The sequence below is a fragment of the Parambassis ranga genome, chromosome 10 (assembly GCF_900634625.1).
Source record: "Parambassis ranga chromosome 10, fParRan2.1, whole genome shotgun sequence".
Taxonomy (NCBI): Eukaryota; Metazoa; Chordata; class Actinopteri; family Ambassidae; genus Parambassis; species Parambassis ranga.
The window spans coordinates 8,954,614-8,972,373 of NC_041031.1; the positions used below are offsets into that span (position 1 = coordinate 8,954,614).

General features: G+C 41.1%; 3 protein-coding genes across 6 annotated transcripts in view; 2 read left to right on the forward strand and 1 right to left on the reverse strand.

Annotated features, from left to right (window-relative positions):
* The first annotated feature begins 539 nt into the window (after positions 1-539).
* Positions 540-1,707, forward strand: higd2a (HIG1 hypoxia inducible domain family, member 2A). Its single transcript, XM_028415766.1, has 2 exons — positions 540-786; positions 1,288-1,707. The coding sequence occupies exons 1-2, from the start codon at positions 609-611 to the stop codon at positions 1,452-1,454; spliced, it is 345 nt and encodes a 114-aa protein (XP_028271567.1). The 5' UTR covers positions 540-608; the 3' UTR covers positions 1,455-1,707.
* Positions 1,708-1,999: 292 nt separating this feature from the next.
* Positions 2,000-5,795, reverse strand: cltb (clathrin, light chain B). Of its 2 annotated transcripts, XM_028415758.1 has the most exons (6): positions 5,347-5,795; positions 4,756-4,802; positions 4,462-4,579; positions 4,203-4,314; positions 3,878-3,898; positions 2,000-3,040 (listed from the first exon to the last, which is right to left on the reverse strand). In XM_028415758.1, exons 1-6 carry the CDS (start codon positions 5,501-5,503, stop codon positions 2,869-2,871), a joined length of 627 nt encoding a protein of 208 aa, XP_028271559.1. In that variant the 5' UTR covers positions 5,504-5,795; the 3' UTR covers positions 2,000-2,868. The 2 variants fall into 2 exon arrangements, with proteins under 2 accessions (XP_028271559.1, XP_028271560.1); XM_028415759.1 differs by lacking the exon at positions 3,878-3,898.
* Positions 5,796-6,670: 875 nt separating this feature from the next.
* pdlim7 (PDZ and LIM domain 7) overlaps positions 6,671-17,760 on the forward strand; it is a 28,129-nt gene continuing 17,039 nt past the window's right edge. Inside the window, exons 1-4 of one of the 3 annotated variants that reach the window (XM_028415726.1) lie at positions 6,671-6,874; positions 6,994-7,065; positions 8,873-8,971; positions 15,300-15,451. In XM_028415726.1, coding sequence (XP_028271527.1) covers positions 8,876-8,971; positions 15,300-15,451 — 248 coding nt within the window. In that variant the 5' untranslated portion in view covers positions 6,671-6,874; positions 6,994-7,065; positions 8,873-8,875. Of the gene's footprint in view, positions 6,875-6,993; positions 7,066-7,994; positions 8,152-8,872; positions 8,972-15,299; positions 15,452-17,760 lie in introns of those variants that run through there. The other 2 variants (XM_028415724.1, XM_028415725.1) reach the window with 2 other exon arrangements.

Sequence of the window (17,760 nt, forward strand, 5' to 3'; positions counted from 1 at the left end):
TATTGCCACACATTTGTCTTCAATACAGTCAGAGGTGTATTATGTTTTTAGGTTACTCAATCGGATTGGTGGGAAAGTTGAAAACGTTTACCATCAGGAGGACACTGAATCCTATACAATACTGCCACGTAGTGGTTAGAGTGGGTTTGGAAAAATACTGATTGGTAAATATTTCTAAAAGTACTGTCAGAGCTGAGACTAACGCTGTTGTATATAGCAAGTGATTTCTCAATAAATGTCGCTCTTGAAAGGTACACTACCTCATCCCAAATGTTGAAAATGCGTCTTATACTTTATTGTTCAAGCAGCTAATTATGCCAGTGAAGAAAAAAGTTTTTAACACGGCTTTAGTTGAGAAAATACATTACACATAAGCTCTAAAATAGCAATATTTTATCATATGCGATATTTAAGTTTAATTAAATTGTTTTAGTTACCTTTTATACCCCTGTATTAATTGTAGGGGCAGACGACAGGAGGCGTTATTATGACATCAGCGCATAACTAGACTTTTATTTTGAAGTCGCAGGACAGCGTGAAACCGGAAGCACATAAGGTATACCCGGAAGTGTAGTTCTTAAGTTGCTACATGGTTTACTAAAACAAGGATGGCGGAAGCAACGACGAAGCAAACAATCAAAGCACCGCCAACGTCGGTGTCCGTACCATTTGACTTCTCTCAGCCCCCGATTATTGAAGGCTTCAACCCTTTGCCGAAACTCAAAGATGAAACCTTTAAGGAGAAATTTATGCGGAAAACCAAGGAGAACCCATTTGTCCCGATAGGTGAGTTACACAAGGAGGTAACTGCAGAGTTACACAAGTACAGCGCGTCCTTCGTGGACAGCGTTCAAAATAAATCAGTTTAAACAATTAAAACTAACCAAATAAGTTTTATATAAGAAGTTGGTAAGTCAGCTAAGCAGAGTAAAAGTGACTTTTGTCAGTAAAATCAATCTAACTAATTTCATGCCATGGGTTGTGATTTGCAATATAATCTATCCCATTCTACTCTTAAACTCGAAGAGACGTGAAATTCCTCCTCTGGCATATTGTAGCCCTATTGTTGAAAGTATTTCTGAACGGTGTCAAAACTACTGATCGAGATTGTAACTCCATGTTGTGCCTCTGGTATTTGTAATGTTTTTATAGACTCTATGGACTGTTTCCAATGCCATAAACTGTCACTGGTATACTTGGTTTTAAATAGTATGACCCTGCCTGCACAATGGCCGCTGTCAGCACCTGCCCATTGTACTGACAGGTTACTTTGTTGTGTTTATCCAGGTTGTTTGGGAACAGCAGGGGCACTCATTTATGGCCTCCGGGCCTTCCATCAAGGGAAAACACGACAGTCCCAGCTGCTGATGAGGGGACGTATCTTTGCTCAAGGCTTTACAGTAGTTGCCATCATTTTTGGTGTCTTTGCTACAGCTCTGAAACCCAAGCAATGAAGATGGATCAGTGCCATACCTCCACCACTCGCTCAGCAGCTTGGAGTCACTCTAGTTCCATCTTGGAATTTGACTGAATAAAATATGTATTAATCTTCCATCCTTATTTATTTTGTTTAAAAACTGTTAAATATTTTGCTCTAAGCTGATATTGTGGAACAGCAATGTATAAATAACTCCTAGGTGGGCTTTTCTTTTCCATTACAAATGTATCCCATCCATTGTTATGGATATAAATTTTAATTTAAAACCAGTGTTTTGTGTTTTTACCATACAACACCACGCAGCTCTGTTCAGGTGGCATCTATTGCTAACACAGAAAAACTGGGGAAGCTCATTGTGAACACAATTTTTGTAATAAAAGTTTGAATGTATCTGAAATGTTAGAATTTTCGATACAAGGGAGGTAAGGGTCTACCTTAAATATTTAACTATGTATTTAATGCCAGCCTTGGGGGAGAACTGCTAAAGTGAGGATAACAATCCTACAGGGTGCAGTTAGAGGACAACAGTGTCAGCGTGGAAAGATTTCAGGACAAATCAGATGAAGTGATCATACTCCACTGCTTTTATTTTCCAGTTCCCTTTTAACATTCACTCTTTTCAGTGTTCAAAAAGTCCAAATAGGCAACCTGTGAAACAATGCAGGCATTACTGTTGAAACCGACGGCATACTGTGTGTTTTTAAAGAACAATCGAAAATGTGTTGGCGTAACAAATGATTTTCGCTGAAGAAAATCAGTGAACTCAGAAACAAGCTGTGAACATTTTAGATGATACCAGAAATCTTTGGTTGTGATTTTTTTTTCTTATGAAATCTTACCAAATTGAAGAGAAAAATCCAGCCGGCTAAATCCACAAACTGGAGTAAAGAGCTAGATCACAAAAGGCCACAAGCTCAATGTATATTGGAGAGAAAAATACTGTATACTAGCTACCTTAAGTACAGTAAAAAGGGTTATAACGCAACAAATGTGAAGGTGTTTGTAAATACGATTCTACTTCAGTGAGAGGCATACGTGGTTACAATCTAACCTGCAGCAGTGCTCCATTATTAAATGTTTGGCTAAAATGCAAATGTATAAAACAAATACAAACTGTGCTTCCAAAATATTGGCAGAGGCATGCAATAAAATTAATTTATAAGTTAAGGGGAAAGGAAAACTTATAGTAACAATAATTCCTTAAGTGATAAAACTGGCCAGCTGAAGGATGTAACAAACAGATCGGTCTGCCAGTGAGCTGTCGTCTCACCAGGGCGTCATGTTAAGTGTATTATTTGAATATAATAGACATCACGAAAGGCAGGAAGATTTTAAACGTTATAAACATACCAGGGATTTTAAAAGGGGGCATACAAATTCTTCTGATGCAATGTGAGAATAAAACTGGAAAGGCAAAGTTTCTACACCGTCTAACGCACTAGGGGCGTCTGTTTGAGAGAGATGAGGACAGAACGCATTCGAGAAACATCCTTTGCCTGCTTGTTGGTTTTTGGATTGAAGTCACACAGACGAGCTACTCTCTCCCATTCAGATCCCGGGCTGCTGCCATCGCTTTCTGCCAGGAAAGCCTCTTCTGATGCTCTACAGGTGGGAGGGAGAGCAGGGAGGGATATAAATGAGCTGCAGCATTAGAGGGATTTCAGAACAGCAAACTGAGTCTGAGCTAGACATGGTGCTCAACCACAAAGTTCAATCACACCAATACCATCTCTGCACAAAATACAAACTTACTTCATGCATTTCTGTACCTATCATACACTTGGTTGGAAGATGGTTTAAATGCTTAGAATATTTTTGAGACCTATGTAACCATCAAATGCAAAAATGCAGTAACAAATTAGGCCTTGAAAAGGAGTCATTTTAGTGTTGTGGCATGCATCAAGTGAAAGGGTCACGGCATACAACATTAAGAAGCTTAAACCTACACAAAGCCTATAACATCAGAGTTGGGCTGTTTGTAGAAAGCCTTGTCAGCAATCCTAGTGCGCAGGCAAAGGCCAAGAAAGCAGGTAAAAGAAGGAAAAAGAAGATTTTCAGTGTCAAACAACAAGCTGAGAAACATTAGGGTCTGATTATGCAAGCAAAGAGAAACAGTTTATTGATGAGGTGGAAATAAAAAGATTAAAGTTATCCAATGCTGTCTAAACAAACATCGTGTACTGCTGTAATACACAGCTGCAAGTAAACAAGCTTAGTGATGACGTATTTCAGGCGAGCGCAGGCCACTGGGCTCCGGCATGGAGGGAAACTGTGACATTTGTTCTGTGTTTGCATTCCTTCGAGCTAGCTAGCTTCCTGTTTTGTTTTCCAGGCATTTGAACTGGATTTGCGGCTCTACACTAATATCTCATCAGGGGATTGTTTCTCGGTGCTTAAAAAAAAGGAAAAGAAACTAGAGCTACAGATGCAGTGTGATACCGTGCCAGACTTGGACAGAGTCTGTTGGAAAGTGTGAGACAAGAACTGGTTAGCTTGGTCAAGAAAAGGAAAGGCTGCAATGCATTTGTAAGAATCTTAGCAGTAGTGGACAGGCTGCCTTTATATAAGCAATAAACTCTTAAATAAATTCAACACATGTTTCACTACTCATTAAACTATGCAAGTTTTGTCATGGACAGGAAAAACATTTTGCGTAAGTCATTAAAACCACCTAAAATAAAGTTATTATAACGTTTGAATACTACAGCGTTACCGCCAACTGTTACTCCTCTGCACATTAACGAGGGAGATGTCAGAGCCTGACCTGTTGTTGGCCTTGTTCTTCTCCATCTGCTCATTCTGGTGTACATGCCAGTCCTCCAGCTCCTTTTTGGCTTTCACTCTCCACTCTTCCTCTGCTGCCTTAGATGCTGAGTCTTGTTAGGGAAGAAAACAACAAAGCAGGACAAACAGGGGAAGAGAATTCACATGTGATTGTAGCTGTGTGTTAACCACAGTGGCTGATTGTGACTAATGGCAACAAACTGAGCACTACTGCTAATGCTATTATGATTCATGCTCACCTAGTGCCTCAAGACGTGTCTTCTGCTCCTCCCTCCATTTACGCAAACTTTCTGGCTCTTGCCTCTGAATGTCCACCTGGGCGATGGCTGCATAGTTGTCTGTTGGGCCATTGGACTCCTTTTGGAGGACATAAAAACAGCTATTTGGTCCATATACTGTCTAGATGATCCAACACTTTTAAGGTACATTACATACAGGACTGCAGCAGTATTAAAAAAGGTAAAGTTATTTGCTGGTGACCAGAATAAAACATAACTTCACACATAATGAAAAGCCAGACAGGCTGAACTCACCTGAAACATATCTCCATTCATTGTGGCAGGCTCCTCTCCAAATCCGTCTAACATCATGATTAAATAAAAAAACACACGCTGAAAGTTAAAACGTGACTTTTTGAAGCACTTACTCTCCCTCACTATCAGAGCTAACCTATGAGTGCTAACATCCTGTCAGTTTGGTCCTGACCTGAGAAATGCAGCAGCACCTGTTTGGGCACTGATGATGTCTGAGCTGCTTTGTTAGTTCAAAGGATTTTCCAACAACTTAACATATTACGAATCTTATTTAACTCGGAGACTATTAAATAACACAAGTGTTAGCAGCATGCTAACTAGTAATGTTGAACGATGCTCTGTAAAGACACTACTAACAGTCACTAAACGTACTTTTATTAGCTAGCCAAACTAAAGGCTAACATACTATATCTGTATTAGTGTAAGGCGTTGTCGCTAATGTAAACTATTTAGTGTGCACTGCCCGTGTCTGCTATTTTTAACATATGGTTAAAGGGCCTTTGTTCGCTAACAACTATTTGTCCGACGTAAGTACCGGTAGGCTAGCTTCACTTAGCTTGTTTGCTAACATTAGCTTAGTGACAAACTTGCCATAGTTAGCCGACTGAGACGGCTGTAGACCGCCCGCTCCTTCCAGCGTCCCAAATCCCTCGCCGTCGTTCTCTATTACCGCAATTTCACTCTCCTGTTGAGCCAGGAATGCCGCGGCCGGGTCCTCCTCAGCCGGGTGTGCTCCGTTGTCAGCCATCTTTCACAAAAGTGCACAAGTTTAACTGAGCTTGGTGGGTTTTAGCTAGCTGACGTTAACCCTACAAAATGAAGCCAGCGGTTTGTTATTCTGCTATGAACAAGTTCAATTTGTACTCGAGCTGTCGTAAATAAACCGTTGCGGGCGACAGTGCAAAGAAATAAACCGTCTACGACAAACAGTTTTAGCTTCGATTCAAGGCCTTCACTGATGATTCATGATTTCTCCACTTGTTCAGCCACCACTGTGATGATGGAGAGCAGGGCAGCACCCCGAGGGTACCATCGGCGTCCTGTGGTAGTTTGTCTCCATCTGCTGGCCATCCCGTCAACTGTCATGTAGCATGTTCTCAAAGCTTGAAAGCAAACCAGCAAAAATACACATAAATAAAATATAAACAATAATGAGGAACAATGCACAAAGATAAAGTTACTATAAGAGCGAAAGCTACAGCATGAACAGGAGGTAGATGGTTCTTATTAATATCTCATTATTAATATTAACAAGTATTTGTAAATATTATTATAGTAAAAAGAAAATCGTAGAGCTTAAATTGGTTAGAGTTTAACAATTTCTGTGCCCAGTAGGGCTATTTTTCATTAAAAATATTCAAGCTGTGAGACAGAGTGATTAAAATGAGGAATTAAACGACTTCTCTTAATTATAAGCGGATGAGGTAAATAACTGCGTCACGGCCGGAAGATAGAAAAACATTGCAACATGCACAAATGTCTGAAAACCTCAAAACTGCATGTAGCCTGCATTTTGTTTAAATTGTAGCCTAAAAGCATTTAACATGTTTACGTTCGGGTAATTTAATGCTCATTTGTTTTCTCTCGAACTTAATACAGAAACTAAAATCAAGTCTTTAAATCCTATTTTTTATATATAGATATTTACACCTACGTTTCTGAGGTAGCAAACTTTTAGGCAGAATCCTGTGTAGTATAATAGTGGAGTGTAAATGAATGGGAAGGAGACCCTGGATAACCCAATATAATGACGTGCACCTGGACTGTGAATATAAAAATGATTATAATGTAAACACCGCGTTATTGGACGTGTGTTATTTGTACCATCCAGACTCTGCGGTAGTGTTTTGGACCGGTTCTGGGAGCTCAGCCTCTCCCGGCGGCTTCATACTCGCAGTATATGAAATGAAGCCGCGGCCCATGTGACTTGTGACGCTTCATCCGAGTCCTACTAAAAGAATTTGAGGGAATGATCCTGCTGCTCACCAGGGGGATCCGACGTCTGTTTCAAGGAAGTCCGAGCACTCGGCTGCTTTCCGATTGACTCTTTGTTTTTTCTAAATTTGTTTATCGGGTACACTGACTCGTGATGTCTGGCGAACACAAGGAGGGACAGGAGGTAAGCTGGAGCTTTCTTTGTGTGCGCGCTGTGACTTTGTAAACTTTTCTCAGGCTCAGTCACTGAGAGGCTGCGCTGTGCTCACTTCTTCTTCTGTGTTCTGTGTGATCCTCCATCAGGCTGTCAGTGCGGAACACTGTGTTAGAGTCCAGTAGGGTTCGTGTCTGGTCCTGCTTCCTCCTCTGCTGTGTGTGAGTGTGTGTGTTTATTTCCAGGCTGCAGTGTTGTGTTCACAGCGTGGCCCTTTAATTACTGGTGTAAAATGATTGTCTTAGACACACTGAGATCATTTAAAAGTAAGCTGTGTAAGCTCATAATTAGAAATAAGCGTGTAATTCGGCGCATTGCTGGGTAAGGTACACTCATATTAAAAGTTCCTACAGAGATTAAACAGCAACACCATGGGGGGATTATAAATAGCAACACCATTAACTGGGACTACGTCATTTATTGCTTTAGCCTGATGTTTCCCTCCAGCGGGTTAAATTAAAGAATAGTGTTTAATTAACGTTCAGATTGATGCTGCTGCCTCCACAGATGTAGCTGAATATTTAATTCACTGTGTTATTCTATCAGAAGTGAAATCTGACCCTGCTGTGGATCCTCACCTGTATATTGTCTCATAATTGATTTTCTCTGCTCTTAGAGGAGTCATATGAGAGAACAGAGTGGTAGATCTGCACTAGTTCTTCAACACAATAAATGAAAATAACTGAAGCCCCCTCTAACAAGGATTTGCGTTGAATTAGGTTTTATTAGTGGGATCCTGGGGATGCCTGCTGAATACTCTTTAGTCTGTTTTTATTTTGCCTCTTTCCCATGTGTGGGAGCTACTTTTGCTTTAAGAACTTGATGTTATAATTGGTAGGTTGGTTAAACTGTGTGGAACAGAGTGCAGAGTCCTGTAGGCTTCAACTGTGTTGAACTGTCTGCATTTCTCAAATGCTCTAAAATAAATAAATCCACTGACTTTATAGGCCTTCACCAGGATGTTGGGGTAGTTGCCGTTACCTCTCTCCATGCTCCTCTGCCCTCTCCCTCTCTCTCCCCCTCTCTGTGACTCATGTGGGTGTTGGGCTGAAATAGTTTGGTGTAGTTTTACATTCCTTATATAGCCTCTCTGAGGAGTGAGCAGAGGCGAGGGCTTGCCTGTGTCACACAGACAGACGGCACCGGGGGTAGGGTTTGCCAGCAAGACAGAGAATCTGCTTGCCCTAGCTTACTGACTCTCAGGCTCTCTCCCAGGTTTGGGCTACCGGCCGGCCCTTGAGGACAAGGTAGGTTTTGCATGCCATGGTGGCATCCTGATTAGATATGCGTATGTGTGTGTGTGTGTGAAGGGTGAAGAAGGGCCGGAGTGGGTGCGAGCACAGAGGTCAGCGGCCAGTTCCTGAGTGAGAGCCAGTGATATCTCAAGTTGCCTTTGGTGCTTAAAATGACCCGGGTATTCAGTGCGTTGACATTCTGTGTCAATAATGCTGTTTAATACTGTTTTCATGGTTTAACAGAAATATTTAAAAGGTCACAATCGGATGTTGCGTGCAAGTGGGTCAGGGAAAAGGATAACTTTTCAGCCTGGTTTCTCTTCTTATTGTTCTCACGATCCTGGATTCTAATGTTTTCTGTGTTACTTATATGCATTACATACTGTACATTCAAGGCTTAAAATAGCAGTATGGTGTTCCAGCAGCAGCTCCTGCATGCTAACACAAATACACCTCATTTGTACAACACATAATTTACAACTCATTTAATGAATTATACAGACATGGTCAGTGTTATGACCTCAATGTTCTGAGATAATATCGTACTTTGCGAAAGAAAAACAACTTAAATGCTGTTTTCTCTATGGAGTGTGTTTGTGTTGGAAACAAAAGCAGACAAGCAGCCACTCCACTGACTTAGATGAAGCAGAAAAGGGATGTATGGCCTCGGAAATCCTTTCCAGGCTTTTCTGTACTAATGAAGACATTTCCTTTGTTTCTTTGGTTCCTCTAGGGTATGAACATGTACTCCGTTACTCTCTCCGGCCCAGCACCCTGGGGCTTCAGGCTGCAGGGAGGCAAGGACTTCAGCATGCCCCTCACTGTGTCAAGGGTAAGAAACTACAGTTGCTTGTGTACCTTTGTGTTCTGTAGCTCTGAGGTGTGTGTGCTCTTACTGTGGGTTTGCATGGAAGTTTATCATACACCAGGTTGACCACATATTTTATCATTTGTGTCAGGCACACATAGGATTCATAGTGTATAATATACCTGACCCGTTGGCATAAGTAGCCTCCAGTGGTCATAGGGACCTGCTGCTGTTTGTCTCACAATGCTGCTCTCCATGTTGGGTCACTGAATAAATGTTCATATGCTGTATAAACTCACTGTTGCTATTGACGAGAGCAGCAGCCACTTTCCAGGCCTTATAAGTGCAGCGCAGCTTTTGCCTGACAAACATGCAGGCTCACACTCTCACACGCTCACACACGTAAAATAATTCCAGCTTTGCTGCCAGCTATTGCGCACACAGATATGGTATTCTGTTATGCACTGGCGTTATGATGTTGCTATCTTAGAGGCCGAGGTGATCTATAAGTGTTAGCCTAATTTACATTTATTAATTCATTCACAGTTGGCTGTTTAGGGGATCATCAGGAGTTAATGGGTAATTAGAGAAGGGTCAGTCCTGGACTTTACATGTGTTATTAACAATGTGATTTATTTGAGTTTGTCGATAAAACACAGCAATCAAATGCACTATTATGGTGTTGCTTTGATTGATTGTGTGTGTGTGTGTGCAGAGATGTTATGTTGTAAGTGGCTTAGCACTGAGGTGTGTGTGGAGCTGATGTAATCCTTGGTGAGGGCAGGAGTTATCGCCAGCCTTGTCAGTACATGTCTTGTATTTGCTCTGTTTTCTGCCAGTGAGAAACACAATGTTCTCCTCGGATTAATGACGAAAAACATTTTCTTCTACTTATAAAAGACCTTAAACAGATGTTTAAAAAAACTCAGTTTGATGAGTGGCCCTTAAACAAAACAAGGATTTTTGGTGGGATGTGGTTGTTGACTTGAGAGGAATTTCAGTCTAGACAGGCGAGGCACACTGTAGGGTGAATGTCAGTGGGTGAGGCTGCAGTTCAAGCTGATTTATCATTACTAATCAGACATGTTGGGTGCCAGTTTTTCTGCAATCCAGATACATTACACATGCTGTTTTTTTACTTGATGACAGATGTATGCTTGACATTTTCTCCACCAGTGTCTCCATGAATGTTGGCATACTTAAATGAGTCTGAGCAGTTAAACATTTCTATTATATTATTAATAATCCTTATATTTGAGGGGGGAAAAGAGAGAATGTTTGTGGCTGGAGCCGTAACGACTGGTCAGTGGATGATATCTAGATCCAGCCGGGCCTTCAGGATACAGAAGTTATAAAGATGTGTCCCTCTCCAGGGCTGTTGGCTCTTGTCCTGATTGTCATAAAAGAAGGGACAGTGACTCCCACAGTTGCAGCCCAACAATGGGCCGTAAACCTCAGAGATATACAGCATCCTTCAGTAAACTCTGGCCTCTTCGTACAGGGATTATATGAGATGATTTCAGTGGGTGGTCGGTCCTTACTGGCTGGCCGATGAGATAAGTATCTCGACCCAGACAGACAGTTAAGCGATCACTTAATGAAGAACATGTGGATCAACAGGACAGAAAGCTCCTGCAATCTGTGGAAGGCCAAGAGTCATAAGTGAAGACTGAAGGAAGAGTGATTTTACAACAACACTACAGGGTGATTATCATTAGCATTGTTGGCTTTATTAGATCAGTGCTGCATTATGATAATCTACCATGTACTTGTTGCCTTGATATTATGATTGTAAAAGCTGAGTGTGTGTGAGTCGGTGTGTTAGCTGTTTCCTTCCTCTGTCTGCGAACCTGGAAAGTGATGCTTTCTCAGCATTCCATGGATTTTTCTCATATCCACCCTGTCGCTGCCAACAACACTATCCTGTTGTCTCCCCTCCGTGTCCAATATGTCTTCTACATTCACTTCCTGCATCCATCCAACTGACTCCTCCAATCTCAAATGAATACTTTCCCAGTGAGACCAGAGGAGTGATCACCATTGTCATCTGACAGCAAAAGGAGAAGATAACTTTTTGACATTAGCGTAACATGTGTGCATCTATTTATCACTTATTGCGACAGTGATTCTGGTCACAGTTGTTAAATACTAGTTGGATGCTGCTCAAATCAGCTCTTTCACACTGGATTATGCCTTTAGTGTGCAGTGGGAAAGTTGGGACGAACAACTCGCCGGTGTTTACCAGCTCTAGCTGTGATTGGCTGTGATGTAAATATGACACATAGGTGTCACTTTGTTGGCACCCTTTTTTTTTTAGCAACTTCTGTCCCCATCCACATTCACATTGTTCATGCACTGCTGGCTGAAGTAGAAGATAAAAAAACGTCTTCCACTGATCTGTTACTGCTGGCTTTTAGGTGGGATTTAGGTAGGAAAGTAAGGTAAATCTGGCAAGAAACAGATTTAAATTGTGTCACAATGTAAAGACATGTGCTGTTGTATATGTGTTAATTTAAGTGCCCTGTCTGTGTTTACATTCTGCACTTTAAAGCTGTTCATGCAGAATCTCTGTCAAATATATCATCATAATTTCCCTCCAAGCCACAGACAACTTCTAATGAGTGAGGCTTTTCTCCATGTGTGAAATCCATGTGTTTTTTAAGTGCTCAATTAACCAAGCATTTGTCTCGACCAGAAAAATTCAACTTTATGTGGTTGTCATGTAAGGTCTATGGTAAATGCAGATCTTCCTCTGACAGCATGTGAAGTTAGGTCATTGTGCCTTCTTAATTCCTTGAGACTTCTGCAATGTTGAAAGGATGGAGATCTACTTAAATAAACTTGGATCCCTCTCCGTGTATTTGCACCAACATCCTGCTTCAGCCGGAAAGACATAAAATGTAGAAAGCAAGATCTCATCGTAAAGTCATTTCATGGCTTCCTCAGTGTTTCTGGGGCAGCTCTACAACTCCTTTGAGGAGTTTGTCCATATATCTGCCCCAGATCTCGTGCCTTTTGCGATTCCATAAACATTATGATACCATAACTGAGCCTCCTGAGTGCCATCTGGTTCCTATCGACAAACACATGCCACACAACCGAAATCAAATGTTCAGAGAAAATTACAAATGATGTCATGTCAATAAGTGAGTGCGGAGATTTGTGAATGTGCCTCCTCCACCACAGCTGGATGTGTCATCGAGTTCTATATTCCTGTTTCTCTGTGTGTCTCTGACTTGTAGACCATCTGTTCCTTTATCGCTGGTATCCTCTTAAACACTCCCTCTCTCTCTTACACACACACACACACACACAAACTCTGGGAAAAGAGGCCGTGTTAGAGGGGTGAATTAATAATTCAGTACATACTGATAGATTGGCCGCAGGGGGCATTTCTTCTGGTGGGATGTGGATGTCTAATGTTGTAAGCAGTGTTTTAAGGTGAGTTAGTGCTAGGTGTTGCAGTGCGGTCATCACGGGGGGGGGGGGTCGGGTCCACATACTTGCAGGTTTGGTTTTCCATTTCTCAGAGTGATATTTATGGCTTTGCATCAGCTGTGCTGTGTGAGTGATGTAAGGACAGACTGTCTCTCGGCCCCCAAATAGCCCTGGAAAGAATAAAAGTGAGCTGGTGCAAAGTTTCATGACCAGTATATCACGGGCTGTAGGTAAACTTTAGTTTAACCAAAAACAGGCAAAGCCAGCAGAGAGCAAGTATGAGGTCCTGGCTCTCCTGTAGGTTTTCACAAGGGAGGCACTTCAAAGGTGAATTGAAGACGTTGCATTTTGAAAGGTTGGCTAATGCTTTGAAATTTGATAGCGTACCAAAACAGCTCTGCTGCTGTGCTCTGCCAAAAAACCTTGAAACAGGCTGCAAACTGTGAGGCCATTCCTGTAGTTGTGAATAATTTAAGTTGCTCCAATGTCACGTCATCAATGGGGCCCATCATATTTAGATAAATTCATTTACGACACCATGAGATTCTTGCTTGCATGTCTGAACTGTCCACATCAGGAGGCCGTCTTTGTGGTGCGGCTACACCGTCACGTTGTTGTGAGGTGCTGTTGTGTGTGTGTGTGTGTATGTTGCAATAACAAGAATATGTGGTTCAATGTCGTTTGCTGTATTGACAAACTGCTGTGGGTGGGGGGTGGGTGTAGGGTTTCTGTCTACCCCCTACCAACCAAAGGTCTGAGCGCAGCAACTTTAACTACTGCCTTCTCAAGTGAGGGAGCAGCTGCACTCTGAACCTGAGCCAGAAGCACAGGTGCCTGTGTCCATCAACACCACTCACACACATGTACCTAAGTTACAATCTACAAGCTTTATAACTTCATATGATTTTTTTTAATCATGCACCACATTTTAATAATAGCTGTCTGTGGCACTGATGTGGCTGCAGCAGATACGGTGCTCGACCTGCATAAAACAGCATCAGTGCTTATTTGATGATAAAAGCTCAGAAAACTTGACAGGACTCTGTAGTTTAGGGGAAAGTTTTGGCACATTGAAAAGCAAGCTTTCTAAAAGGACATATTTAACCTAAACCATCACACTCTCTAAACTCGTCAAAGTACTTTTGGGGCCTGAACCTACACAAGAAGTGTCTGGTCAGCAGGTGTATTTAATAGAGAGATAAGGGCTCTCATAATTGTAGAGCCTTTAGTGTAAAACTGTTTAGGGTAGCTATAAGGGAATCCATGCCTTTATTGCTGGCTTTCATTTAACTAGTTGGCTAAATTGTTAATTGTAACTCTTCTAAGGAGCAGCTTTATTGCTTCTCTCTGCTGTCTGTCCATAGTTTACACTGCATGGGTATCTATCTAATAAGAACAGCTCCTATGAGGCTCCTCTGGTAATACAAATAGGAAATGTTGCTAGTAAAATAATTGTTTGCAAGTTCCTAAAGTTTTACTATCTAGTGTAATAGAGTGAAATGAAGCAGCTCCCTACAGTGAACCTTGGCGGCGTTGTGCCAGGCTCCGGTTCCTTTTTCAGAACACATCACATGTGTCCATGTCAAGTTGTTTTTTTTTTCCAGCTCTTAAAACTCTTTGAAGTTCTTCTAAACTGGAAAAATGATTTCTTTCTTAACCCCTCTAATTGCTTCCAGTGAGTTTAAATCAAAGGCAATTAAAGTGATGTTTCAGCTTGGCTGTAAAATGAGTGTAACTCAGAATGCCTCAGAGGAACGCATTTCATCCTATTTTTAGCACCGCCATGTTTTGATTTAGGACTGGCTTTAACTTCGTTGTCTTTTTTTTTGTAAGCTTGAGCTGTCATCAGGTTATGAAGCACATTACCTCCCAACTTAGACAAGTGTTTATGTTTAATGTGCAAAATCAAAGGAGCAAGTGGGATAGCTTAGCTGAACATGGCAGAAAACTATTGATTGAAGCGCTGAGTCCTCTGAGCTTTTGATGAGCTAACATTTGCAGGGATCCATGACATCAGAGACTAATCCTAATAAGGGTTTTTTTGTGGCAGAAATCCTGGCACTCGCTTACTTATCTGATCCAGAGCACTTTGTTCTCCGGTTATCTGAGAATTTGACATAAAGCTTGAGTTTCATTAAGCCGCACGGGAAAGCTGACTGAGCCCTTACCTAACACAGTTTGGCATCTCTGCTCTTTATATTATTGGAGATGGAGGACATGGTAAGCAGGGTAGTAGGTGCAACATTACTGCCTGTATGTTTGTCAGGCACACCAGCTCTGACTCAATATGTCCCAGTCTGAGAGAGGATGATGTCACTCTTTTAAGCCGATGACTTACCTGTCTGAATGAGGGAGCAGTAGGTGCTTCATTCCAGTCAATGGTATGACTACATGGTAACATATGATTCTTGTTTGCTGCTCATAGTCTGAAGTCACATCTGCAGTAAATCATATGCTGCTGACTGATGACATCATGATGACCTGTACTGCCCATTCCTGGTAGTGTTGAGTGAAATGTTTTCAGAAACAACTTAAATTGATTACTGAGTGTTAACAGACATCACCGGACTGAGTGTGTATGAGATAATGGGTCACACTGTGACATTTTCGGTTTTTGTGTTGTTCGTGTCTTCAGAATGCTTTGACTGAATTTTTAAAAAGGATTAAGTAAAATGCCAAAATGCTTTTATTAAATTTCAGACATGGGCAGAGATGAATTTTTCAAACTAGTGTTTTGAACCTTTGTGAGACCTGGTGTAAAAAAATGGATATTATAATCAAACACTGCATTTTGTGTGATAAAGTGATCATCAGCTGTGATATTCTCCTTAAGATTCTTTTGTTTTCCCCCTCTCTGTTATCACAGGAAACACGTTTCTCCTCTAACCTTCTCTTTGTGTTCTCTCTCTTTTAGCTGACGCCGGGCGGAAAGGCAGCTCAGGCTGGGATCGGTGTTGGAGACTGGGTGGTGTCCATTGGTGATACCAACGCAGAGGACATGACCCACGTGGAGGCACAAAACAAGATCAGAGCAGCAACAGACTCTCTCACCCTCACCCTCAGCAAGTAGGTCGTCGTTGGGCAGTGCATGATGCAACACCATGCTCTCAGCCTGCATTTTATCTCTTTCGAATAGCAGCATAAATCACCACGAAGCACACCTTCATCCTCACTTGGACAAGATGAGATACCAGAATGTCCTTGAAATTTGCCCCAAAATGACAGATAGTTGTGAAATACATTAAAATTATCAGTACTACTACACATTCCATTATTTTACCTCTCTACGGCTTAAATTAGTTTTAGATTTTGACCTGGTTTAAAATCAGTTTTACTCCAAAGTTATCATCCTGTTGTTACACGCTGTGGAAAGAAAGTTATTATGTCTGCAAGGGAGGTCATGTGTTTGATCTGTTTAGCTTTGACTGAGCAGTTTTTAGTGGGTTTTCGTGAAATTTGTTTCATAAAGAGAAAGAAATCCTTCTCTTTTCACATCTTTCATAGTTATGACACTATACAGACAATTCTAAAAACTAGTTTTATTACTTCTATACAAATATTTTCCTGTTTTTACAGAACTGGTCATGTGAGAGGCATTTGTACTGTTTAGGGGGCTTGGCTTGCACCAGCTGAAACAAATGACCCCTCGGTTCAGCAGTTCTCCAATTGATTTTTATGACTTGGAGGCAACATACATTCAGGTTCAGTACAGTCAAATGCCATCTAGATACATGGCATACTTGCAATCAATTGCTTGAACCTAATGGCAGCAGTGGCACCTTCTCTGGTGGTCAATACTGCCATGACACAACAACAGGTCATGTTAAGAATGTAGAATGTACGTTCTCTGACCTATTGTCCTACATTTTCTTGACATTTGGTCGTGTCATTATCACTGAAAAGCCTTATCTTGATGCATCGATGCGTTTGTGACCAAATTCAATAAAACAGGCCAAGAGCTCAGCCAAATGTGACGGCATGTTTTGATCCTGATTCAAATCCAGATACAGGTTAAAAAAGCTCTCAGAGCAGAGTAGCCAGAGGACTGTGATACTGGCAGAGAGACACACTCTCTGGGTTCCTTCTAGCTTTTCCTCCAGCAGTAATACTCTGTCCATGTCTTCTTAAAGAAGCAAGGAGTTGGAGTGGAAGTCAGCACTGCAGCTGCAGATATGAATGCCAGCTGCTGTTAGGAGGATACACTGGCCTTTGTTCTGTTAAAATGAACCAGTGTCAGAAGACACTGGGCTACCTTACATGGCACTTTAACTTCATAACGAAGTTAGAGGGACTTTGTTGTTGAGAGAGCCTGGAAAATCTTACTTCTGAACTTTTTCCTGTTTAATTCTGCTCACTCAGTAATTTTAATTAGCACTGGATTCCTATCGGCAGCACTTACACCTCCTCACATACATCTCTCTCTCTATAAATTCTTGACGAAGTATCTCTGTAGAGTAGAAATCAAAATGTTTCATCAGGAGCTTAATTATAAGTAAAAGATTCTCCTCCCATAGAAAAATGAAGTGTAATTATTCAAGAACATAAAACCCTCCAGAAAATGAGAAGGTTTTGACTTGTTAAGTAATAGACGAACTTTCTGCCGTCCTGGGACTCGTTTTGGTTTTGTGATCCTCGTAAGTAATGTGAAAATATCTGTGTTCACTTTAATGTTTCCTGCCAAGAGACTCAGCTGTTTAAAGTCTTGCAAATCTTCTTAGTTTGTTGAATCGGAGCAGCCGCAGGTCATTTATATGAGCTTCCAGAAAGCAGAGGCATTAATCAAATCGATTCAGATTTAGAGATCCTGGAGACTGTTTGCTCCGTATTTGTCCACATATTCAAAGCTATTCTCACGTTCATACGTTTACTCACAAAATCCAGTGGAACCACTTCTTATTTCCCAAAAGCTCTGCTCTCTTTAGTTCATTAATTTGTTTTTATCTGGACAGAAAATTGGCTACTTCTTTCAGGCGACAAATAGTTTTAGTCTTTTTTTAAATTTAAGAATTGTTGTTTTGTGCTTTTAGGCATTGAAGATGTCACTGTAGACTCCTGTAATTAAGGGCATTGCTATGAACCCATTTTCTGACATTTAATCAAATGATTCAGAAGCTTTTAGGCTTACCTATGCTTTCTGTAGAATAGTTTAAATGCAGTCTAATGCAGCATAAGGTTATAATGTGCAAGAATGAAGAGTTACTGCATTGATTGACATATAAAGATCTTTGCTTTTCCCTCGTATAACAAACAGTATGCATTCCTGAAGTTAGCTGTACATGTGAATATATATAGTTTCTGTCGTACAGGATGAGGCAGAAATCAGTTTACTAAATGCCTTAAAGGGAAGAGTGAGTGTGAGTGTGAAACAAACTGAT